This window comes from Apus apus, chromosome 1 (genome assembly GCF_020740795.1).
Source record: "Apus apus isolate bApuApu2 chromosome 1, bApuApu2.pri.cur, whole genome shotgun sequence".
In the NCBI taxonomy this organism is placed as follows: domain Eukaryota; kingdom Metazoa; phylum Chordata; class Aves; order Apodiformes; family Apodidae; genus Apus; species Apus apus.
In genome coordinates this window covers 60,590,194-60,617,098 of record NC_067282.1, presented here as the reverse complement: position 1 = coordinate 60,617,098, position 26,905 = coordinate 60,590,194, and the positions used below count along the sequence as shown (strand labels likewise).

The following is a 26,905-nucleotide window of genomic DNA, read 5'->3' as shown; positions in this document are numbered from 1 at the left end:
ATGTGGGGGAACAGGAGGGGCTTCTCTGCAATGTAAGTGCCAAACAGTAACACCCAGATCCCTTCCTGCCTTGGCAACTGCACATCGGACTATCTCAAATACCTGTATTTCCCTTCAAACCATTATTGGATCTCTCTAAACTCTTGCCCTCCTTAGGGAATAAAAAAATAAATCCTGTCTGTTCTCAACAACTCCAGTAAGAGTTACCTGCAGCATTACATAAATGTTAGGCAGTCTTTACTGAATTCAGCCCTAGACCGTTACCGTAAAAGAACCATCAGGGGGTGAGGGGGTGTTTAAAAATAATGTCAAATAAAGCCCAGAGTAATTGTTCTGTTTCCATGTTTTAAAAGGCAGGTGGTAGGATGCATAAAAGTTTTTTCTCAATTTTCTGAAGGCTGGATGGGAACTGTTAGTACTACCTTAACTTAGAAATGTGCAAAAATTAACAATACCATATTTAATGCCTACCTTCACTCTCATGATACAAAATGTATGGCACCCCTCCATGCCATCCAGCTTTTACCAGACCTTTTTAATTCCCTGTTAGATTTTCAAAAACATAAACAATTTCTTTGAAAAACACCTCCACCTGCCACACTGAAATAATTCATCTTCTGCCTTCATCCAGCAACAGAGAGAGGCTGTTTCTATTAATATCCCTCTCCAGCTCCAGGCTGTGTGCTCTCAGAGCAACTGAGGTATACTCTTTTCAAAGGAATTGAGTGTGGAACAACAATGGCACCGAAGTCAGAAACAGATTACACTGTCCTTGAAAGGCAAGTATAGCATGAGCTGGGGGTAAGAAACACTTGAGACTCAGCAGTGGAAATTAAGAAAGTATACAATTAGAAAGAATTTTTTTTTTTTTCTTACCTTCATAAATTACTTCACAAGTTATTTATCTAATGCAGAAATGGTCACTTTTTTCTGTAAGCTGCTGACACCATTTCAACCACCATAAACAACTTCAGTGGCTTCTTCTTGCTTTGTCCAGTGTGCTCAGACACTCTTTGCCTCTTTTTACCCACAAATGTCTTGTAACAGAACTCCCAAGTGCTTCCCACAGGTCACTTGCAGCCTCAGCAGCCTTTGCATAGAGCCCAAAAAGGGAATTTTTTACTGTGGCTGTCCTTGACGAAACCAGCTGTGCCAAGATCACAGCAAATGTCTGGGTCCTGAGCAGACTGGAACTGTCTTATAATTAGAGCCTGGCACCTACTCAAGCATGAATTGAGTAATGATGATGAATTTTCATTACTCTTGTGATTCTTTTTATATAGGTCATATTCCATCATGACTATTAAACATATTGTTTCAAACACTGTATCGTGGGGCCCCAGCTTCATGTCCTGCTAAATGACTATCTATGAGCAAAACATCCAGTAAAATCTTTTTATACCTCCTAATTTCTGCCAGCTTTCTATTCTCATCCAAGCTGCACAACCAAACACACCTGTTCTGCTTCTTTACCCCATTTTTGTCCTTCTCTTCTGCCACTGCCAACAGTCCTCAAAAAAAGCTGGAAAAAACCCTCTTCTCTCAAACACAAACTTTTTTTTTTCCTCTGTTTTGTTTCTCTGAATGTTTGTGTGGGACCTTTTTTTTTTCCCCTGAAGTATTTTTACAAGAATAGACAATTTCATGTAAATGTACTTTGCCATGACAAATACGCTGAATGTCTGAGTAAAATGTTTCAAAAAGTAAAATGGCAGTAAAGAAAGCACCAAACTGCCTTTCTTTAATCCATTGGATAGTAACAACCAACCTAAAAACTTGGCTGGAAGCTGAAAACAAAACCCAGCAGAGGAATTACCCAGTCTTTGGAGAGAGGAGTACACAGTATATAGCAGCAAGAGGGACAATATAGGTAAGTTTTGCCCTGCTGCACAACTCTTTCAGGCACTTCCCAGAGGCAGGCATGAAATCAGACAAACTCAGTCTTTGTTTTCTTCTCTCCACATGAATTCACCAAACAAGTTTCTCACTCTTCAATACAGTAAATCAAAAAATTGAAATTTCTGCGATAATGGAGATAGGGAATAATAAATTCAATTATAGATACTCAGTGGCAGCAGGATACAGAGCTGTGGGCACCATTAAAGCTTAGCAGGGCCTTTCCTTGGCAGTTGCTTCAGGAGGTGTCATGCCTGTATTACCACATGCAAGGTAAACATGGGAAGAGAAGCCAAATGAGTCATGCAACATGCTGGTTCATTTAGTGTATTCCATGGGCCAAAAGCTGATGCAAGGCTGGCTTTGCAAAGCTGCTATTAAAACACAGGCATGTGACATCAGGTAACCTTGATTAACTGGGTAAGTAACACAAGGTAACATGGATCAGCCTAGGACAAAATACTGGCCAAAGCAAAGCACTTTGCCCAGCCCTGAAGCCAGACACAGAACTGTTTACAGAAAGGCTGTATTTTATAATTTGATATTTTTAGTAACAATGATTGTAACCTGAAGAGTATTTTTTTAAATCAGCAAAGTGTATGCTCATTATTTTCCATTTGTATCAGTTATCCTGTTGTTTCATATGAAAAGCCACCTTCCCCTTAAATTTATCAGGCTATAGGCAGGAGTTGAAAGGAAAGGAAGGTACATTTCTGGCTCAACAAGAATTGAGACTGGAAAAGAACTAGGACAGTCACCTCTTGGTGCAAATTTTCCGCCAGCTATATAAAGTGCTGAAGACAGAAAGACCTGTAATAAGACCAGGACTTAGAGCTAGTGCCTCAGGCACATGGGATGAGGCTTACATCCCTGAAGTAACAGTGCAGGTGGAAAGCTAAAGCCTATTAACTGCACAGCACTGTGGTTCAAAACTCATCAAATACCTGTTTGCCCAGATTATCAATTTAACAAGCCAGACTGCTGCTAAGCAGCATTACACACTTACATCCTCAAAACCAGGCAGTACCATGCTGCACTGTGCTCTATCAGCTTGCCACAATTCGAGCAGCACAGCCCACCAGGAGGCTGTTCTACATGTCCTCAAAGGGGTTCAACTGCCTAAGGCTCCGCACAAGCTCAAACACCACCAGCCTTCTCAGGAAGATAGAAATGTTTGGTGATGGGTAATCACCAGGCTTTTCCATTTCAGCTTACTCTCATACTGAAACTTGCAGTCAGTTCCACCTTTTGTGTGACCAAGTTGAACATCTCACCATTGCAGCACAGGATTCATTGTGCCTGACTCCCCATTGCTCCAGGAACCATGCAGGAAGTCCAACAATCAACTCCATATTCCTGGTACACCACAACCTAAATAGAACTTCCCATCAAAATTCAAAGCATTAGTACAAAAACTCAAAAGCCACAAAAAGACCAGCAGTGACAGACCGAGGGTATAACTAATATCCAACACTGCTGTAAGTGAGGGGAGCTTTCTCTGAAACTTCCCAAACTGTGCAGTAAGTCAACCTCCAAGATTATAGCCCTGTGCCTACATACACCCAGGACCACATGCTCATGCCACTGTTGAGTTGGCTGCACCCACAGTGTTGCTAAAGGCAATGTTAGAGTCCAGACTACCAGACAGTTTGCCTCAAACACAATGCCTGCATTCCTACATGCAGTGAGCCAGGTAGCTCATGCAGCTATAGGGATAACTGAAGAAAGTATAGCAAGGTCAAAATATCTAACATGGTATTCTAGGCTTACCACAAGAGAGCTACAAGTGATTAATACATGTAAAACATATAAAATATCCAAGATCATGCTCCTTCTGTCTGAAATAAAAGCATATCTAGCTGGTATTTAATAGGATGGAAAAAAAAGAAACAATGGAACAAAAGTTAAAGTGCCTTTGCAAATTACTGTAAAACAGTAGGCTCAAACTTCCAGCGGAAATGCACTATTTCAGACATTGAAAACCTGAAGAAGTTGTTGAGCTGATTCAGAAACAAAATCACAAGTAGCTAGCTCACTTGATCCACTTTGTTACATGGAAAGGTGAGTGACCCAAATGCCTCCTGTTCCCTGGCTTTGAATAACACATCAGCTTAGAGCAAAAACCTTGACGACAACGCAGCCTGTGTTACACCCGTGTCCCGTGCCAAACTGTTTCTTTTCTGCAGAAGTTCTCTGTTACTTGATATGCACGAGGTAATCCTGCAGCTTGGCTCTCTGGGGTTGTAAGTGTGGCAGCCAGCTGTGCCAGCCACTCGTGCCAGCCACCCTTGCCAAGAAAGTATGTGGAATCACTGTGATAATAAAAATGCATCAAAGTAACAGGTTTGGTTTTTTTTTCTTCTTAATATCACCAAGTTCCTGAGTCCAGGCAGGGAATTCCCTGGCTCTGCAAGCTTTAAGTATATATACCCAAAGTCCACAGACTGAATGGGAGACTGTCAATTATGCATCCTGCAATCCTCTGAAGAGCCACTCTAAATGTGCCATCATTTACTGTTTAATCATAGAATGGTTTGGGTTGGAAGGGGCCTTAAAGATCATCTAGTTACAACCCCTGCATCGGCAGGGACACCTCCCACTAGATCAGGTTGCTCAAAGGCCATCCAACCTGGCCTTGAACACTTCCAGGGAGGGAACAGCCACAACTTCCCTGGGCAACCTGTGCCAGTGTCTCACCACCCTTACACTAAAGAATTTCTTCCTAATGTCTAAATGTCTAATGCCTATTTTGCCCTGATCACCTCTTTATCTGTTAGAAGACATTCACACAGATTGCAATTTTCCTACTGTAGTTCAGCAACTGCAATTAAAACCAGCAAAAGGCTGGGGTAAATAAGAAAGGTCATTATTATTGAGAGTCTCCAAAACAAGTGCAAATGGATGTTAAATGGGCATTTATTTTTTTTTCTGAGTTTTTTTTTTCCTTCCACCATATGTAAAAAAAAAAAGAAAAAAAACCTACTGAGCTCTAATGTTTTAGGATGCAATTTTTAAGCAACAACCTAAATGTTGATGAAAATATTTTGCCTCAGATGACCAAAAAGGCAGTCCCACCAGTCTCAATAGATCCAGCTGCTTCAGGAGTAAAATAACTTTATTTAGTTCAGAAAATACTAAAAAATGGATGTCACATAGGTGCACACAGGAACTGTAACAGTAGACGATCATAGAAAACATGGGCATGACTCCTAATTCGTTAATTGTGTCTGTTGAACTGCAGTTCCCACCCTCATTCCTGACAATTTAAACCTTGTGACAGGAGGAGCATGCCTGCTCTGTACCCTCTGGTCTGGGAAATCAGAGGCATCTTTCATGGTTAATGTTCAACACAGAGGCAGGAAAGCTGAAGGGCCAGCAAGCTAATATCAGGCAGAGACATCCCCCACTACCATTAAATACCACCTGGGCACAGAAAATGTGCTAACAACCTGCAGAATTCAGAGCTCTCAAGTGGATTTCTTTGAGCCCACCAGCCATATAAAAAGCTGACGAAAGCTGACGAAGGTGCCTTCATGCCCCTCATCCTCAGACCTGCCTGCCTGCTAAATCAACACACATGCAGAGCACTCTGTCACATGCAGAAATAAATTTTTGGGTTTCCATACAGGAAAATCAAGTGAACTGAAGACAGATGCTACAAGGGTAAGAAAGACCAGACAAGCAAGTAGGAATGGGGAGGGGACACAGAACAGGTCCTTCCAGCTGCCCACAACTTTACAATGCCCCTTCAGCATGCCTGAGGTTGCTCCCATCGCTCCTTCAAGTAAGCCAACTCTTTCCAGTAATGTGGGCATTTGGAAGTGGTATGTGAGTCCATTCCTCCTACGTCTGTTCCTAATTTGTCAAGACAGGTGAGCCAGCCTTCAAAACTTCAAAAGCCTGCCTGTCAATAAGAGAAAGACAAGGAAATGAAGTGTAAAGTTTTGGCCCAAATTGTGAATATGAGAAAAAATCTGGAGGACTAAAAAACTGACTGAAGCTGATATGGCTGAGGTATGTGTACTTAAAATACTAGCACTGCACACATGTTTACTAAGGAACTACACGTTTATCTTCTTTGCTTTGCAAATGTTTCTTCTTTTTGCAGTGTTCAAATTTTGTTTGAGGAGAGGAAACAGATGTTAGCTGTAATAATGGCACCTTTCCAAGGTGGAAAGAAATCATTAGTGAGGCCACCACAGCTTTAAGCATGGGAATGTCAGATTTGTATTGCCTGTTTGCATGAATTAGACAACACTGTCATTGCAAGGCTTCCAAGCTCAGTATCAACGCAAATGTGAAGTAGTGACTGACAGAAAAGGCAAAAAACCCACGGCTGACAGTAATATGGACAATGTATGAAGTCCCAGACCAGAACTGTGCATAACCTGGGGCTTCAACCCCTGAGTCTCTGTTCCATGGGGAGGGGAAGTTTTGCCCATGAACAGCAATTTGTGGAAAAGGGTCCAATGTAACACAGCAACAGGACTGAAAAAGAGAAAGAAAAGTAAATTGTATGGCCAAATTAATAGAAATTCTGCAATTATCCACAAAAAAATAAACACAGGCAAAACCAGGATTTTTTTTTTTTTGATCAATAATCATTTATCTGCTCTCCAGAAAAAAACACCCCATAATTCTAATGGGAAAACAAACAAACAAAACCCACCAAACACACACACAAACACACACACACACAAAAAACCACCAAACCCAAAACCTTAGGTAGAACTAGAGAATTTATTTAAATCACTTGTGACTTGTTCTAAGGATTTTATATAAAACAGGGAAAGCAACAGTCCATTCATCCAAGTCCAGGAGGCTACACGGGAAGTGACCAGAAGGACTGAGGAGCATAAAATAGAATCACAGAATCATGGAATAGTTTAGGTTGGAAGGGATCTTATATGTAAGGAAGATGTCATGGGAGCACTGTTATAGCCATTTGAAGAGGACAGGGTACAAGTTCATTTCAAACTGTGGAGCAAGAGTCAGAGAAGGAATATGAAGAGGATGATATTGTTAATCTGAAGAGCATGATCTTTATTACCTTAACAGCTAAATATAGCCAGAAGCAGAAGATTATATCTGTGAGGTGTTAGACGATAAAATGAAGGTGAGGATGATGAGAAATAATCAAAGCTTTACTAAAGAAAGCTGTCTGGATTCGTAAAGTGTAGGAACTGAAGGTACGTGAAGGATCCTGCAAGAGGATAACACATTAATGAGGGAGTAAGGAGAGAGAGGTCAGTCATTTACCATGGGAGCTGGAAGTGTGAGTAAATCTGAATTTAGTCAGAACACAGGAATCAAAAAGGACCCCTGAGGAAAGTGCTGATGTGATTGTGTGGAACAAGCGGCCCAGAAAGGCTGTGTCAGCGCCAGAATTACACATAGGACTTGCTAGCAGGAGAGCAGCCAGTGGCAGAAAGGTCGTTGTGGTAAAACAGCAAAAGACTATGGGTTGCAAATTATATTTACCATACCTAACTTTGGGCATTGCGGAGATGCTAGCTTAGGAGCTGGGCTTGTCCAGGCTCCTCCCTCCCACCCGTCAAAGGAAGGACAAGTGCACCCCAAAAGGTGGAAGGACTTCCCTTCTGAATGTGTACCCTTCTCTCAGCGCACATAGGTTTTAGGGGAATTCCTCCCCTGATTTAGACGCTTAAAACTACTTGGGATTAATCTCAGCCTGTTTACGGCTTCCTTCAGAAAAGCAAGCGAAGGAATAGGGTCTTACAAAGGAGAAAATCCCTTGATGCCTGAAGGTGGATAACTGCACTAGGGGGCAGCCAGGGGAACCTCTGCATTTCAATTACTCCTGAGCAGGGAGCTATTGAAAACTGGGCTTGGAAAAATCCTGCACATGACCTTGGGCTGTTAAAGAAATCGCTGCTTACAAAAGGTTTCTGAGTCAACAGAAAGACAGCCGTGAAGCCAGACAGTAGATAATTTGACCCAAGGACAGAGTATACTGAAAGAATGGGAGACAGCAACAGAGAAATGGTCTAAGTAACCTGAAAGGAACAAGAAGGAGAAGGGGAAAAAAGAACACTGAAAGAGGCATCTGTAAGTACAACCACTGGCTGTAGAAGTGTCTGGCTTGGGAATACCCGCACAAGGGTTATAGAGAGGCAGAAAGAAAAAGGGGGAGGAGAAGGACCAGCTAAACCCCATGAACACGAAATTGGCAGTAAAGTAACAGATGCTTTTTTAGTGAAACATGCAAGATTAACAAACTAAATATCAGCACACAGAGCCTGCCGGCAAGTGTGAGAACAGCACTTGAGCCGCTGGTGGCTTACACGAAGGTCACAGTGTACCTACATCTGCACAGCTGAGAGGCAGGCGGTGTCACAGGCAAACCAGTGAGCCTGCTGCCAGTCTGAAGGGTCCTTCTACTTCAAGCCAGGAAGAAAAGGCTCCCATATTCTGAACCAATTCTACTATACATTATTAAATATTCTTGTCTCAAAAAAAAAAAAAAAAAAAAATACAGCAACAATTTTAAGGGAGTGGAAAAAACAATGTACAAATAATTAACATAAACTGCAAAAGACAGAATGTCCTAACAAATATCAGGCTCGCTTTCTTACTTAAAACATTCAGAAAATCAAAACAAGCAATAAAACAAATACTGAAGCACTTACTAAAGGCATGTTCTGAAAACAGGAAGATAACTGGGGGAAATGCATAGGAAAATCAAAGGAGGAAATAGTATGTTTAGTGACCCGTACTTGTAATTTAATTCTTTTTCTCATCAGATTAAGTCTTGCTTTCTGTCCCCTGAAAACATTACTAAGAAGGTAAAATACCTACTTCTCCTGTCCAGGAAAATTGATGCAGCTAATCTGTGCATTCCACATCTGTCATGTAACCTATCTGTTCATCAGACTACAGCATCAGCCATCTTGCTAATTACCTCCTTTTAACACATGGAAATTGAAAATGCTGGAAAAGTCACCTGTAGGAAACAGAGGGCCAGGGAAATGGAAAGAAAAATTCCAAGCTTTGATAGTGCAATGAACAATACCTTAAATATTCTGTATCAGCAAACCACTGGTTTGCCTCAGATAACAAGATGCAAGACTTCTGACATCTGTCAACAGGCTAAGAATAAAAGGCAAAATAAACAGTTTCAAAGGATGCAAGAACCACGTCTCTTTCCAGGTAACTTTTTATTCTGAAATATGTTTACATCTCTACATGAACAACAGCCAGGAAAACACTCCTACACCTAAACATCACTGTTTAGTTCTAGTTTTGAACACATAATCATTGACACTTTCAAGAAAATAAAATCTCTCAGAAATCATAATAACTTTCTACAGAGCTCGAACCATTTTAGCAGATCTGCTGCAATTTTTAATCCATACAGATGTAAAACTGCATTTACCACGATTAATGTATTCAACTCTTCATCCTCGTGGAAATGCACTTTAGACCCACCCAAAATACCGGTGGCAGTGCCCTACAGTTACCCAGCCTCTCTACCACTTCATTATAGACCCAATCCACTAGGCAAACCTGTAATTCCCTCTGCTTCTTAGCTACAGCTGAGTCCGAGATAAAAAAGGAATAAAGAGAATTTGACTGGGCTAGCAGCAACCCAAAACCGATTTAAGAGTACCTTCTAAAGCTTGTCTCATTAATATCTAAGGACTAAAAATGTTAATTAATGCTAATATAAAGAAAAGTTTAATCTGGCGACAAAAGCTCTTAACACTTTTTTTTCCTTTTAATGCAAGCATGCATGAAGAATTCTAGCCAGATTACCAGGGTTTTTTGTAAATCCTACAAAATCACTAACAGCATCCACACAACACAGTATTTAAGACCAGCAGCTCCTCCTACCAGCACACTGGGAAACCGCATTTAATCTTTGCATCAATTCTTCTAGGGCCATTTCTTCAGTTTGCAGCCAGCATCTCATTCTCTGGTAAAACAAAAAGAATCCAGAGCAAACATGCTCCCCCTGCTCCAAGAATGAGGGGAGGAGGAGGTAAAAACCCCCCAACCAGACCTCTACAGCAGTGCTTCGCAGCCCTGCATGTCAATCAGTCCCCACGAATCCCCCTCAGCACAAAGGGAAGCAGGAGCGCCCGTTCCCTCCTGGCAGCGCCTGGGCGAGGCGGGCGCTGCTTGAAGTCAGAGCCGTGAATGTTAATGACAGCAGGACCGCTTAAAACTTCGCTCCCCTCCTCTGCGGATGGGTTTGCCCGCAGCGGAGTCCTCAAATAGCAGAATGAATGCGAAGCGTTGATGAGCCGACGTGCCCGCAGCCTGCAGCGAGGGCTGGGAAGGAAGGGCAGCGCTGGGAAGGGCAGCGCTGAGCCGGCGGGGGCTCGCAGGAAGCCCCGTCCTCCCGCTGACGTGAACGTGGGGCTCCTTCCCACCTTCTCGCCAGTTTGCGGCAGGGTGAGGAGCTGCGGAGGAAAATGCCTTCCCGCTGACAACGCCAAGGCCGTTCTGCTCTCACCAGCTCGCGCGATGCCTTCGCCTTCGGTTTGAAAAGGGTTGTTTTGGAAGGCTCGGGAACCTCGAATTTCCCTTCAACACCGCAGTAACCACAGACATCTTACGGACTGCTTGGGGAGGAGCTCGATTGCTTAAATGTTGCACCGCAGCAGTCTCCTGAACTCTGTTCCCCTTTCCCTTAGGCAGAGGGTTTTTAGAGTCAGGATCTGCAGAAGCCACAAAGTACATGGAGTATGTATATACAACAGAACTGCTGCAGAAAGTAACTAGGCAAAGCAAGCCTAAGAGCCAGTGAACTTCTGGTTGCTGCTGTACGTTACCACTGAAAAACTCAGTGATACAGAAAATCCTACAAGACTGAAAGCCATACAATGCCTCTTTGTACAGCTGCTCCTCATAACTGATTTTTAGTGCTTTTTTACTGGCTGTTTTACCAGTTGCAAATTATGAGGCTTTAAATACTTCCCTTTTGAAGATGACGTGTGCCTACTAAATCTAATTATTGGCATGATTCTGCTGGTCAGCTGAATTCTCCCAGTTTTCTAATCACTCTGTTGGTTTTAGCTGTGTCTTCTTTTTCAGCCATTAAAATAAGTAAATTGTATCTATGCCTGAAAGAAAAAAAAAGTTGTTTTCCTGTACGATTAAAAAGGACTGCACTGTGTGGTTTAGGAGAAAGATAATTACTACAGATTACATACAGCAGGCAGAAAGCAGCAGTCCTTCCTAGGAAAATATGTGGATAGCTATAACGACTTGTTCATAACTCCCAACTGTAACATTAGGAAGGGTACACACTAAAAAACTAATTTTAAAATCACTCTATCCAGACTTACTCTGTCAACAAAATTGATTGAGATAATATTTAAATATTAATTTATAAAAAGTCCCACATAATTTCCACTAGAGGTATGATGGGTCTACAGCAGCTCCACATATTCTAAATTATTAGAGTAATATATCTTTCCTTTTCTATATGAACAGAAATAAAAATCTGAAATAATCACTCAAGCTTTTGCATAACAAAGTATTACCATAAAAGTAAAGCATGTTTAGGAACTTCACTTGCAAAGTATTTTATTCATATGATTGCCATTAAAGACTGCATTTTTGCAAAAGAGGTGAGCTGCAGCATGATCATGATTACCAGGTCAAGCTCTGGCCATTCAGGTGGTGAACCAGGAGCAAAGGATCTAGAAAAGATTGCAAGTCCACAAGTGCATATGGATAGAATCATAGAATGTCTGGGATTGGAAAGGACCTTTAAAGGTCATCTAATCCAACCCCCCCTACAATTAGCAGGGACATCTCCAACCAGACCAGATTGCTCAGAGCTCCATCAAGCCTGACCTTGAATGTCTTCAGGGATGGGGCCTCTGCCACCTCTCACTGTGAAACAAAGGCTGGGGACAGACCAACTCATCCAAAGACAGACCAGAGAGAAACTCCAGGTATCAGGAAGTCTGTAGCAGCTGTTGATTGCTGCAAGTGAAAGGCCTAAGACATTGTAGTGAATGCAGAACAGCAAAGTTCACTTTTAAGATAACAGAAATTCCTGGTGCAGCAAGAAGTACTGGAGACGTATTCATTCATAAGCATCTACTGCAACAGATGATGTTAATTCAGTTCCAGCTTTCCTTGAGTGTCCTGCATCAATTCAATAGCAGTTTCATATTTTATTTGGAGAAACAGCAAACTGTTTAACTCTCCCTTATATCTTAAAGTCCTTCTTCCCTTGGTGTTTTCTCAGGGAAATAAAAAATGAAAAGCAAGATATAAATATACTGATGAATTTTATCACATCAGCCATCAACTTTCAGGATCACATGCACATAATATATATTTACACTTGTGTAAAGCGAGTGGAGAACTCTAACACGCTAGTCAAAGCTCAGTTATAACAACACCACCACTTTATATATACTGTCTACACCTTCAAACAAGTTAAAAACCTGCAAGGTATGAGCAGAGCATCAAAGGAAAAGGTTTCAGTTAGCTGGACTAAATGTTTACCTAAAAGTGGAGTTCTTTTTTAAATAATGTGTTTGTTTAATTATGTTCATTCACAGAAATCAGACAGCCTTGTCTGGAGTAATACAGTAACAAGGTTAGGAGCAGCTTTTCTACTGAAGGCAAGAGATGCAGTATTTTCAATGTACCTAAACAGAATGTGGGATTAGGATCCCTGCTGGTTAGAAACTGGAATCCAACCAGATCATCCATGGTTTGATGAATAACCCTAAGTCCGAGTAAAGAAACAGACCTTAAACTAATTAAAATGAACTCTTAATGAGAGGAGCCAACTGAGCCTTCTTGCAACAAAAATCAAACCAGTATCTTATCATGAGCTACTTAGGGAATCAAACCAGTTCTGTAGTGTCAGTACAGATCAGGGATGAGCTACTATTATTTTCATTCTTCTGAAGTTCATACCTGACACCCCACATCTCTGCAGGTCCTCACAATGACCACATTAGGGATAAAATATTACATCTCAGCCTCACACATGTGCTATATTAAAATTTGAGAGTTAAAGGATTGATGTCCAGTTATAGCACTGAGAGTTTGCAAACATAATAGGAGATATTTTAATTTTTCAGGTAAAGTGTGATCATTTTAAATACACGTTTAGTTTTTACTGAAAAATTCAAGCTGCTTCTGGAATTCTGATTTTTAACTTCTGCTAACGTATCGTCCCTAGCAAAAAAATCTTCAGTAGTCCCAGGCAAGCCCCTGTTGCAACAGAAGAATTCATACTTGAAGTATAGCACTGTCAAGAGAAATTTCAGGAACACACAGCCTTTCTTTTCTGTCTTAGATGTTTAAAATTCAGTGAAAGCATTTTTGTTAAATGGTCTGTACTCCTACAAAGACAGTAAGCAAGGGGCAAATATAATACAGAATTTAATCAATCAACTTCCAGGGCTACATAAATTTAATATTCAACCTGATTTCTGCAGGTCTGTACTGATTTTTTTCTAAACTTCTATCGAGTTTGAAAGTCTCAGCAACATTTTTTTTTTCTTCAGTACTCTACTTTGCTTTGGCTGTGGTCTCCAGCAAACCCTCTTCAAACACAGCAACATCACAGCTCTCTTATTTTCAAACATCTCCAGCCAAACTGTATTACCTAGCTTTTCAAGAAATGGTAATTACTTTGAAAATGTTCCAGAATTAATACCCAACTGTCTTCTCATGTGAGGAGCCAAAGCAGTAAGTCACGTAATCGTGTAATGAGTTTTGCCAGAGCAAAAGATACTTGCAACAATACACCTAAAGATTTATCTGGCAACTTTACCTCAATCTCCATAGTATCAGTCATCACTGAGTTACAAATTGTAATGAGGTGCTGTGGAAAAAACTGCTTTTGTTTAAACTGCCTTCCTGAATTTTTTCTGGGTGCCCCAGTTTGCCTTTTGTGAAGCAGTGGGGAAAAAAAACAGGAAATAAACACCCTCTATTCACTTCCCCACACCATTCAGGACTATACAGACCTCCACTGGAGGTGTTACAATGTCCCCTCCAATTGCCTTTTTTCCAGACAGCAAATTTCTTACACTAATTAGTTCCTACTTGTACAAAAGCAATCTCATACCTCTGACCGCCTCTGCCATGCTTCCGCATACCCTGATTCTACTCTAACAAAGTGAACAACACTGGACATGGTACTCCAGAAGTCGGCACAGCAGAGGTTACACACTGACATAAGGATTTTGTTGTTCTCAGTTTCCCCCTCAGCAGTCTGTCAGGCTCTGTTCGCCTTTCAGACCAACACCGAGTGCCGGCTGAGCTGCTGCTGCTTTCAGGGAACTACCCACAACCAGTCAAGGTCTCTTACGGAGGGTAACAGCCAGCTTAGGGAATAGTGTTGCCTTTTCTCTTATGTATCACTGTGTACAAACTACTGCTCAGTTGCTTAGCCTCACCAATTTATCCTCCAGCTGTTTTCATTCAATTTGACTATTTTGAATAATTTCGTGTATTTGCAAATTTTGTCTTTCCACACTTCCTTTCCATTTCCAGCTCATTTAGTATTTTGCTGAATAGCTGAAGCTCCTGCAGAAATCCCTGATTAACTCCCGGTTAAGCAGTAACTCCCCTCCACCCACAGAGAGCTGACCAGTAAAGCAACTCTCTTTTGTTTTTTAATCAATCATTAATCCACAAGAGGGCTTCCATTTTAACCCATAGGAGTTCAGTTTCTCTGAGAACAGCTGCAGTGGAAGAAACACTATTTATAGAATATAAAGTAGGACTACAAGAAATTAAAACACATGCAGGTTTCCCTGTTGCTTTGCATGGGCCCTGCCCACATCCCCTGCTGCAATGGAAATGGGCAGAGAATATGCATAGCTACTCCCATGCAGATGAATCCTCTGCCAAACATCCCATATTCCCAGCAATACCACGTGGACAACAGCAAAGTCAGCTGCGCTCTTTTCTGGATGGTCCCAACATCACATGCCACAAAACTCTATAGACTGTAAGCAATGAAGGTAAAGGCACCCATAGTGTCACCGCTGCCCTAAGACACTGCAGACATAGCCAGAAAGACTTACCTAAGCTCTGGGCTCCTGCAGAGAGGTAAGAGACCCATTGAATGTGGCTTCATAATCTAGAGCCTCATGGGCACTGCAAAAAACTTCCACATACACCCACTGCACAAGAGCAATACTGATCCCCAGCCTTAAATAAAAGGGGAAAGAAAGGGGAGACAGGACAGTTGATATGAAAGATTCAAACAAAAAATGCATTTTTAACATTTCAGCCTCCTCTTGGCACTAGTTCTTCCTTCATGAAGCAAAGGGATTTCTCCCTTTTATTTTTCTGAATGACTGAGTTCTCTTGGTAATCAGCCCAGTTGGGCTTTATTATGTAAAGCATCTGGGATTTGAAACTGGGATTCATAAGAAGAGATGGCAGTATTCCATTTTTGGCAACACCTCTCTCTTCCACAAGGAGAAAATTGTTCCTAGATTCACAATCTCAAGGAATACAGAGAACTTTGCATTGTGCAAGTCGTTACCCTGCAAATACATGCAGGAAGGGAAAAAAAGGCAAAGTTTTTTCTTCTTAAAAACTTGACACTCAAACACTCATATATGAAGCCAAAGTATGGGCAAGACTGATATAGGAACACAGACTATGGAAGCCTTCTGATGTGCAAGAGCATTTAACAGAGGAAGTGGAAATTGGGAAGCTCTTGTTTGAGAAGAGCAGATATTGAAAGGTACCATGCTAACTAAACAAATGACAGTGTCTGGACACAGAGTTGTCATATTCTCCCCCAGAGTTATTATTCTGTATTTAAATGCAGAAAATAAATAAATCAAGAAACCCCCATATCTTTCATCTTCTCTTGTCATGGTGTGGTTTTTTTTCACAGGAATTGCAGAGTAAGGAGTCAAAAAATTAATTTAGCCCCCTGAAAAAAAAAAAAAAAAAGCCAAATATTTTTTAAAGATCTAACATTTGAAGTCTCCTAAAAAGTATTGGATTTTATATCAATCCCTTTTTGTCTGTGTTCAGTTTCGGAGTATAAATAAAAATCCAAATTTTATTATATTACATGTCCCACTTTGTAAAAATCACCATTTCAAAAGAACTGGCCTTTAACAGTTCTACCATTCAAGAGTCAGGACTGATTTAAAACATTCTCAGGAAATTACTCTGTAACAAAATGTGATAAAATGCCACTTATAATTACTAATTTCACATACAATCACCAATCTAAAAAAGTATTCAGAATTTAAAAAAAGTGGGGTATTTCCAGGACCATTCAATCTGATAGCACAGAATAAAACTGAAGTGCTTACCCTTGGGGAACAGGCTGACAAGTTTATCACAGATAAAGGACAGAGTAGAAGGATGTCAGTGTTAATTTAGAACTTTTTTTTTTTTTTTTAAATCAAATGTACAATGTTACAATTTGATTGCTCTTTTCCACTCGTACGTCTTTTAAAATGTAGCATTCACTGGAGCTTTAAGGTGACAGAAAGCTCTTCCCATTTTCAGAAAAGGAATTAGTGCAATACTCAGGGAACACACTGAGGACACGGGAAAATGCAGTCTGTGATTGGTCTGGCTGAGCTGCTCACCTCCAGCAGACATGCTCCCCAGGGCTACTTTTTATTCTGCCCTGAGTGCTGGCCTTCCTCCTAGACTGCACCCCAAGCACTGTTACAGGGCTTGGCTTTGTCTTGATGCAGAATGGGAAAACTTAAGAAGTCTCAAAAAAACCATCCAGGAATAGGAAAATAATTTTCAATAACCACAAGGATAATTTGCTTGCAGCCAGAGAGGCCAAATCCCAAAAAATATCTCAGTCTTGCTGCAGAACAGTCACTCTCACCACAGGTCCTTCAATAGTGCCTTTGTCTCTTTCTCAACAGAGCTTGAAAACTTCTATGTGTCTGTTTCCTTAACAGGCCAATTCCTCCACCTATCTTCCTTGCATGCAACCCTCCATAAATAAAATATCATTATTTTCTTAGTCTGGTTATTTGTGTTGATGGATATATGATACAGGAGAGAAAGACCAGGTCAAGTCTCGTCAAAAGTGGCAGGAGATTCCAAGTAGGGAAAAATGACGCCTCTGAAAAAAAGGATTTTGCAGACAATTGCAACTTTTGAGTTTCTTCACAAGAAAAAAATCACTATATCCAGTTTACACCGATTTGGGATTTATATTAACTAGAATATGAAATATTGAATATTTTCAGATCTCAACACTTTTTCTCTTTTTAATTCTCTTTAAAGAACATGCTACTTCCCAAACCAGTCAAATTAAACAGATCTTTCCTGGGGGTTGGTCCACAAAATACCTCAAGTATGTGAGGTAAAACAACTAATCTTCAGTTTATATTTTCTCTCTCTTCATTATGGCAAAGCTCTCAGACAGGAAAATGTCATCTGAACTTCTTCACAACGTAAACCACATCCAAAGCACCATTGTCATGCTTTCTTGGAACAGAAGGATTTTTATATTTTTTTCTTTAATAGGCTTCTGAAACTATTGCTGTTAGTCCTCTTGAAGAACCCTAGTCCTAAGTAGTTACTAATAGTTACTGCTTTTAAAGAAAAATGCAAGCACGAACGTGCACATTTCCTTGTTATTTTTATTACATAACTGCTGTTGCATTTTCTGATTTGACATCCTTCACTCTTACAGCTATTTCCAATCCATAACAAGGATTCTATTTTAAGTGACAAGCTTAATGCAATGCCTTTTATTTTCACTTTCTTTGCCTTTAAAATGCAGTAAGAAGAAGCACTTTTTGACAAACCATCTATTATATGTAAGAGGCTGCATAGGCTTCAATTTCAAATAACTTTTGAGCTTTATAACATCTGGATACTTAAAAAAAAAAATAAAATCTGTTGAGTTGAGTTGACCACAACTGCAACCAAGAGCTTGCTCCATAAATCCACAGAGTAACAGAGGGTGATGAACTCACAGAGAGACTCATAGCCAAAGCACATCCAGAGTGACCTAGACAAATTGAGAAGCAGGCCCACATGAACCTCACAAGATTCAACAAGGCCAAGTGCAAGGTCCTGCACCTTGCTTGGGGCAATCTCCAGTATTGATACAGGCTGGGGGAGAATGGGGTTGAAAGCAGCACTGTGAAGGACTTGGGGGTACTGGTTTGATGAATAGCTGGAGATGAGCTGGCAATGTGCACTCACAGACCAGAAAGATCCTGGCATGCATCAACAGATGAGTGGCCAGTAGGTCAAGGGAGGCAATTCTCCCCCTCAACTCTGCCCTCATGAGACCCCACCTGGGATACTGCATTCCACTCTGGAGTCCTCAACACCAGAAGGACATGGACCTGCTAGAACAGATCCAGAGGACGGCCACAAAAATGATCAGAGGGATGGAAGACCTCTCCAATGAAGTCATGTCATGTTTTAAGAGTTCTAAACAAAATTTGAACTGAAATTTCCACAAAATTTCTGGTTCTGTGCTCTTGCCATTTCTCCAGTTCAAGTTTGTTTTTTTTTCCTGCAAATTTTGCTCTCAGAATCCTTCTCTTTAGGAGACCAGTTTCAATGGGCTGAACATGACTGACTCCTTCAGTTGCCAGCTCCCCACTAGAGACTCAGCAAAACGTCAGTGCCGTCCTGTTTCACACTTTTGGCACTTACATCTGATGAGTAAATGGAGATGGGAAAGTACCACATCAAGACTGAACTGTAGCACAGAGTTCTCTCAAAAGCTTAGTAGCTGAATACCTACTGAAACCCAGTTGTACAATTTAGATGTACTCATTCAAAGGCATTTCTACAATGACAGTTTTGGTTCAGCTGAAATAAGATGTTAGTTACAACAACACATAAAAAATATGACAATAAACAAATTCACAAGTACACAAAAAAATCCAAGAAAGTAAAGGAATAATACTTGAATGTGTCAAACCCCACAACATCTCACACTATTTCAATGTGCATGGTCATACATTTGACACAGCACACAATGCTTCTGTATTATTACTATCAGGATGTTAGGCCTGAGAAGGACTTAATTGAAAACATTATTGTACCATATGCCCCTTTATCTAAGACAGCAGATGTATAATGGATCAGTCTCCAATCATGTTCTTGCATACTTCATGGCAATGCCTGGATACCTGATGAAGAACATTTTGATTCACTTTACTCTGCCCACCTGCGTACCTGTGAGGAAGGACATGTTCAGAGATAAATACTGAATGCATCAGCAGAGCACAGATGAGGAGCAAGGAGAACAGGGAGGCTAGAATTATGAAATATAATTTTAAAGCTGATATTTCAAAGGGCGACATATAGAGGAGGCTTGAGCATGCCAGATACCATGCACTGGAAGGCTTGGCTTGAAACTTGAGCTACACCACACCAACAAACAAAAGGAAAGAGTCTCTTAGGTTCCTGGAGTCTGATCTGCGTAGGGGCCTTTTACTTTCTTCAAGATCTTGACCAACCTTTTAGATTAGCAAAGAGCCATTAAGGCACTCAGGAAACAAGTCCCCTTTGCATCTGTGGTTATTAGTGTGGTTGGATCTGCCATTGCTAGGATCACCTGCTACAAAAGCAAAAAAATCACTAAGTAACTTTGGCTGGAAGCCTCTACTGGGTAAAACTAGAGATATGCAAAGAATAAACAACCTAGCAAATGACGTTTGAAATTATGTTAGCAAATACAGAAGTCAGATATTCTTTAACTCTCCAAAAGCTTTCCATAACAGTGTTACCTGTAAGAATTGTTATCCTACTTCACTCTCACATGTAGGTGCAAAAGGGATGTCTTGTACAATAATCAGAGTTGGTGTGGTAGTGGGCTGCAGACAGGCAGCTCTCAAAAAGTAGAAGTAGTTATGTTATTAGATGGCTTAACTTTAATTTTCCTGTTTGCATGGATTAGGCAGCATGCTGTTAAAGGAACTTCCTTCCTTTCCCCCTCAGCAACGACAGGCAGCATTCTCCATGGGGGGAACATAGCAAAGTCTCAGATTCAAGGGTTGTTTAATAGTTATGAATCAAATCGCAAATGCAAAGGGACATGTGACTAAACTTATATATAACTTTATGTGAACAGCTGCCTCCTTTTAGAGAGGAAAAGGAGTTTAGGAAACATTTTAAAGCCTATTTTAGCAAGCAATCCCACCATGGAATCATTGCCAGATGTCTCTGTAATATTTGACAAGCCACAGCCAATGGTTTGTCAACATGTGTTAAGTACTTTTCTATACAGCATAGTGTTCTGAGTACTGTATGGTAACTTTCCAATATATTTAGGAAACCATTTTACTAACAAAGACAGCCACAAATATAAGTCCTACCTCATGTACTTGTGACCCAGGTAAACACATAAAGCTATGTTAAACATACCTGCCAAAAAACAATCTAATTCTTATGCAAGACTTGCTTAACAGAGCTTCTCTTTCTTAAAATACAATAATGCAAGTAAGTTTTAAATTAATTCTTCTTCATATAATCACAAAACCACACTGTTGCAGAGATTTGTTTTTGGCTTGAACAGCTGAAGCTAATCATAAGCATCACTAAGACCTTCTAACAAAACATAAGAAATAATTTTCCTCTCACAGCCAGAACAAAAATACTAATCTGTGAGAACACATATGTATCCCATATTGAATTACTCAAACGAACTACAAATAAAGCCAATGTCATGCCAAAATCCTATTCTAAGGCAAATGTACCACCAATTTCTTTTAGCAGCTCTCTGATCTCCAACTCCAAAAACTAGCTAAGACTGCATCAATATCCAAACAATAGCACTGAGCTTTAAAAGGCAAGATTTTAAAAATAAGTGTTCAGAAAACTAGATGCTATAATACAAATACATACAGAGAGTCCATGTTTAGGCTTGTAAATACCAACCTTTCTTGTTCTGTCCGAAATCCAAAGCATTTTGCAGAACTCCTTTGATCAGGTGTTTTATGGGAGAAAGCATAAATGGCACAGCATTTGAGAAACAAAAGTAGTAAAAAGGTTCAAGTGTGCATGTTAAACTCTTCCCAAATGCAGTAAAATTGATAGGCTCAATGCAGTGCATTTAGCTTGTGCAGTGTATTTGTTTCCAAGGAAACCAATAGCTGCAGATGTTTTCCAACATAACAGGGAAAGAAAATTCAGCAGTGAGATTACTTGTTTACTCAATATTTTATTCACACATTTTTTCTGATCAATAACAAAATATTCCTCAAACCCTGTTAGAAGACCAGAGTACATTAAAAAATAAATTTTAAAAGCTTTCTCTACACATAACCTTTCTGAAGAGGTGTTGATAAAGGAAGCATACCACTTTTAAATGTTTTGCTCTTTATTCTTTCAGTCTCCTCTCTCAAAGTGACCTGCCTTCCCTGCTTTGTCTCCATGAAAAGCATGCAAAACCCGTCCTGTATCATGGGTTTGTATCCTAAAAGGTGCTCCAATAACTTGTCCAAGGAGTAATGCTGACTTGGAGAGGCTACAGGAATGCCTGTTCTTACCATATGGCATAGCTATGAAAAATCCTATCGTGCTATAGAGATATGACCATGACCAACATGATTTATACTTCTTAGGAAGAGAGTACAAATTACAAATATTTAGTAAAACCATAATGGAGATGGCAAGGTAGAGAATCCACTTCTCTTGCAGTTCTTCCACAGGACATTAAATCTGTAACTCAAAGTTGCTCACACAGTGCTTACTTCTCATTTATATTGCAGATTCTCAAGCTGATATATATGGACACTGCATTTTTAAATTTCTTTTTAATTAGACCTCTTTCCTCTGGATAAGATATGGGAATATTTACTGTACCTTCTGAGCACTGAAAGCTTTTTTTCCTCTTGTTCTCTTTCAGTGTTATTGATTCAACAGCAACATCTACTGGGCACGGAAGGGCAAGATTCAATTTCTTAAAAGAGATTAAAGGGCCAGGCACAGTAGCAGAAAATCCCTACAGCATTTAACTCTGGATACTTTTGCATCCCAGTCACTGTGAAACCAGAACTGAAAAGAACAAAATTTTAAATACGGATTTCCTCTCTACTCACCTCTCCAAAAGGAAAACAACCCAAAAAAAAAAGATGGATAAAGGAACAGCAGTCTAAATATAAGCAAGCCAAAGGAAAACAACAGAGGGGCAGCTCAGTTTCATTCCTCTTTCTGCCCTTCTGCAGAGACTGATGCTTCATCTGCCTGCTGAAAGGCAGATCATGATTGGGGTTCACAATCCCTTACCTCACTTCCAACATCTACACAATTCCTTCTTTCAAAATGCCATCAGATGATCCCTACTCTGAGCACTGATCATATATCATGTGATTATTTATTAAATGTATAAATGCTACTGGAAACAGAGAGCAAAACTCAAGACACCCATTTTACAAGTCCCTGCCTAACTCACTTGGCAGGGAACCAAGTCTCCCTCGCTACCACTCCTTCTGGTCTAATGAATCACAGAATCACAGAATATTAGGGGTTGGAAGGGACCTCTGAAGATCGAGTCCAGCCCCCCTGCCAGTATCTTCATCCAGGAAGAGCCTGGCAGCTGGACAGCTGAGCATCCACTCAGGCCTCTAGAAAATGAAGAAACTGAAGAGCACTCTTCTTTTACTGGGCAAGTGCTCCAATCACTTTGCCACAAACCTAAATGTCTCTGTATCCACCCTGCATGAAGTTGACCAACCCACCTTTTGAGGAGCTCAACAAGGTGTATACTGAGCATATGCCGCAGCTCAAGAACATGGCACACACCACACTGCAGACTGCCTTCTCAAGAAAGCAGCATGCTGCTCTGGACAAAGTCAATGGGACCCATCAAAACCAGGTAGCTCAATCCTCACAAGAAAAACTACTGAAGGAATTATGAAGTGCATGAGGGATATTCATCCAAAACATCCAAATGCCACTGAAGTCACCTGAACACTGGCATTGTTCTCTCCTGCACACTGCTGAGCATCTTTCTCTGTACTGCAGTGAACAAAAGCAAGCCCAGCAGCCCTGCTGGAGACCCACCAGTGGGTAAAACTGGGAAGTGACGGAGCTCCTCCTTTTGGGACTGATCCTGGCCGCAAACACATATGCCATTGTGATACCTTTTGGGATCTCATTTAAAACCTTCCTATGTAAATGTGTTTTGCAACAGTGAAAAGGGCAGGCACAGATTATTTTTGTGGAATGGAATATGTCAGGGTAAGCATAATATTGCTCAGAACTGAAACGATACAAAAGCACAGTGTAGCACACATAAACACGTCCCAAAAAAAGGAATAATTGGGGCGAGAAGGGAGGAAGTAAAACTGCTTCCTTAATACGTGTAATAGGGCATTTTTGCAGTATTTCCCCCCCACTCCTCTGACTGCAAGCCCTTCCTATGTGGAAAACAAAGCTGCTAGGATTTCTTCTGGAAAAAACCTCATCTCAGCAAACTGAGTGCTGCTGGAGTGCTGCTTCAGGCAGCATTAAGAGAGCTGACTGCTTCTAGGTCCACCAGCCTCATGCCAGTTAGATTTTTTTTTTTTCCTGACAGCATCACAGAGGTCACCAGTACCTTCTCTGCACATACACAACCCTCGTGCATGTATCCACACACCTTACTGGAAACAGAATATGCTGGCAAGACTGTTTGGCTTTTCAAGGTGCTCACAGAAAACTCAGCAAAAGAGACACTGATGTGTTTTCCCTGGAACCTTCACCTTTCGGACAGGTAATTAATCTCAGGCACCTTATTTTCCATTTAATCCATCATTTTCAATATAGCTGGTTTTCCCCCAAGCTGATTCCTGGATGGAAATCACATGTGCCATGGGGCTACCACAGAGCCTTCCTTCCCTCTCTCCACACATTTAGTAATTAGCAAAAGTACATTTCCCCAGGTAAGTCTTTGCAAAACAGGTCACACAAATTTGACAGCAGAAAGCTAAATGGAGAGACTCCTGATGCAGTATGAAATTTATTTCCCTCCTCACTATATAAAAAAGTTTAGTAACAGTCAATGGAAAATATATTAATCAGCTCAATAATGACTTCAGATGACATTTTAAGACTACAAACAATAATCTAATTACACGAAACAAATTTTAAAGAATCACAATTTTTCCAATGTAACTTGTGATCAACAAACAGGCTTAATCAAATGTGATAAATTGAGCTAAGAAAATAAAACTGCTAAGTAACTTAAATTGTATGTCCAAATTAAATAAACTCTCTTTGGCCTCTAGCAATTAAAACAAACACAGTATCTTTAGCTGGAGGAAAAGGGCTTCCTTTGACAGCTGGCCATTTAACCAATTCTAGTCATATCTAAACCAGAACAAATTGAAAAAATATAGAAACTAAACCATATCATTATGCATCTAGTTTGCAGTTTGTACCTGTAAATAATGAACAAAGGGAGGTCCTAGATTTAAAAAAATAGTAATTTCATTATTTCCTAATATTTCTCTTATCAAAGCTCTCTCCTCTTACATAGTGTCGGTTTTACTTTCTAAACACTCAAAGAGAGTGCACTGATTAACCCCAGCAGATCTGTGATTTGTGTGTAACAGCCCTGAGTAATTCCTCAGTGCCAGAAACAACAAGAGAACCCAACATTTAATCTGGGTATTGGCTAGACCAGAGGGAAAGCAATTGATTTCCATGGCAAATGGTCCAGCTGGAAGCCAGGGAGTCAATCTAACCCACTACTTTTCACCCTACAGATGCATAGGTGATACTAAAATGATATTAAGGCAGCATGTGAAACCCTGTGGCATAGATGGCTTGTTTACCCACGCAACACCTGCACCTAATGTTTACATTCACAACGTCTCCATCTTCATGGCCTTAGGAGCAAGCACCAAATCCAGCAAGCAGTCTGCTCTTAGAGAAGCAGAGGAGGCAACAGGCAAGGAAGAGCTCTGAACTTGCTATGTAACTTCATTACACAGGTGGCACACTGGAGCCATGAGATGTCGAAGGTCATGCACTACCCTGCCAGAAGAATAAGCCAGTTTCTATAATAAAGCAGTTTTTTTCCTGTTTACATATTATAATGAAGCAGATTTACAAAGATATCCACTGCCCACAGACACAGAAAAAAGGTTTTACAGAATGCCTAAACATGTTAGACACGTAACCCCTCCTGAATTTAAATTACTCTGCTGCTTAGGCACTTTTCCAATTTATTTGGAGCCACCTGAGGCACCACAAGCACAAAGGTACTTATGTCAGGGACTAAACAGAATTGATGAAGCCTTCCTTCTTTATTTTCAGCAAGTATGGGATGTTTCATCCTGCACGGAGAATAAATTAAAAGTGAAGTATGATTTAAATCAAAAGAGAAAAATTCATTACATTCAGAGGTACTGCAACAGCTATACATTTCCATAATAAACTAGATGTTATTGCTTTCTCTTATGATTAAATGGCTATATATTTCAAGTAGTTTATAAACAAAAGGACATCTATAACTACATAATATTAAAATCTATAAACCCAAGAAAGGTGTATTAACTTTTACTAGCTTAACATTGCCAGGGATAAAGTTTCATACCTCCCTACGCAACATAAAAATGCCACTATTGGAGGAGACTCCACATCTTACCACAAAAGGGTTCTGAACACCACTCAGGACAAAGCAGGTATAGCTTCCCCCTAACTTAATCTAAGAAGTCCTTGCTTCTTTGTACAGATTACTGATGTTTGCCTCTCCCTTGGCAGAGAGCTCTCTGAGCACAGAACAGGTAGCAAAATGAAGGCAGACAGGCTGCCAGAGCTCCAGCTGTACCTCCCAGGTTCATGCGATCTCACAGCTAACAAGGAACCCCAGCCACTCTTTCTGAAAAGGAAAAGACTCTCTAGGAAATGCGAGAATAGAACAGGGAAAAATAACAAATGTTGTGGGTAGGCTGCTTATTGCAACAGAAAACAGGGGAAAAAGTAGAAGGAAGCGCATCAATGCAGCAAAATTATTTCCAGAACACCATTATAAGTTGTGGTGGATCAACATAACCCATTGCAGCACACAGATCTTGGAACATCTCCCTAAAAATCTTTCCCATTTGGGTTCAAGGGATTTGGAAGAAAAACTAAAAATGCTCTCATGCCCCACTGTAGCTGCAGATGGTACCATAGATTCTTCAACTTTATCTTAGCATCCTGGCAAAAAAAAAAAAAAAAAAAAAAAAAAAAAAAAAAAAAAAAGGATTACTAGCAGTTAAAGGCTAGGAGTAATTTCAGGCAGCACTGTTTCCTGAAAATGTCTTTTTTTTTTTTTTTTAAAGCTGCACTCCTCTGTTACTGTATGAAATACCCACACACGCAGGAAAGTGAACAGCAGTTGAACTGAAAACTCATCAAGTGTAGCACCAAATTACAGACAGACATATATGCACACATACATACACATGCAGTCTGAATTTTGTTACTGATATGACTGCAGTACCTCTCAAAAGCTCCGTTTTTACATGACAATGCCTTTTTACTCAAATGGAGTTTTCTGCTCTGATTTCTTGAAATTAATTATACTAGTTGAACAAGAAGTTATTTTTATATCTTCTATATTTGCTGTAATTCCCAGCGAAGACTGAATTAGAGTAAGATGTTTAATACTAATATCATTTAAGAAACTGGTTAACCTGCATTGCCTTAAAAGTCTTAAGATGGAAATCCTGACAAGACTCCTACTGATTTTAATCAGGCTAGGATTTCATTGCTCTATTACTTGAAGCAGCAACACAGTGCAGATGAGGTCTGCCATACAAGGTCCTCCTTTCCATGCTGGTAGATAGATTATTCCAATTAACTTTAAACATGTCTCATTTTGAGGAGTTAAATTCATTAGAATTTGTCAAATTCCTTAATTAGAAATTCAGTTTTAATAAAAAGCAGCTCTTTTAACTAACATATAAAAATACTGGCTCAAAAACACATGCTGAGATGGATACCAGTCCTACAGCAGCCAGTAAAGGAACAGGCCTGTAAAAGCATTTATTTATTAAATTTAGTTCCACTGTAATGGTTGGACTCAATGATCTTCAAGGCCTTCTCCAATCAG

The 26,905-nt window shown here is 40.2% G+C and overlaps 1 protein-coding gene across 7 annotated transcripts in view; it reads right to left on the bottom strand.

The window, feature by feature from the left end:
* MCF2L (MCF.2 cell line derived transforming sequence like) overlaps positions 1 to 26,905 on the bottom strand; it is a 162,869-nt gene that overhangs the window by 121,247 nt on the left and 14,717 nt on the right. Inside the window, exon 2 of one of the 7 annotated variants that reach the window (XM_051617633.1) lies at positions 9,751 to 10,985. The exons of 5 other annotated variants lie outside the window; for them this stretch is intronic. In XM_051617633.1, coding sequence (XP_051473593.1) covers positions 9,751 to 9,829 — 79 coding nt within the window. In that variant the 5' untranslated portion in view covers positions 9,830 to 10,985. Of the gene's footprint in view, positions 1 to 9,750; positions 10,986 to 21,684; positions 21,706 to 26,905 lie in introns of those variants that run through there. One more of the 7 variants, XM_051617605.1, reaches the window with a different exon arrangement.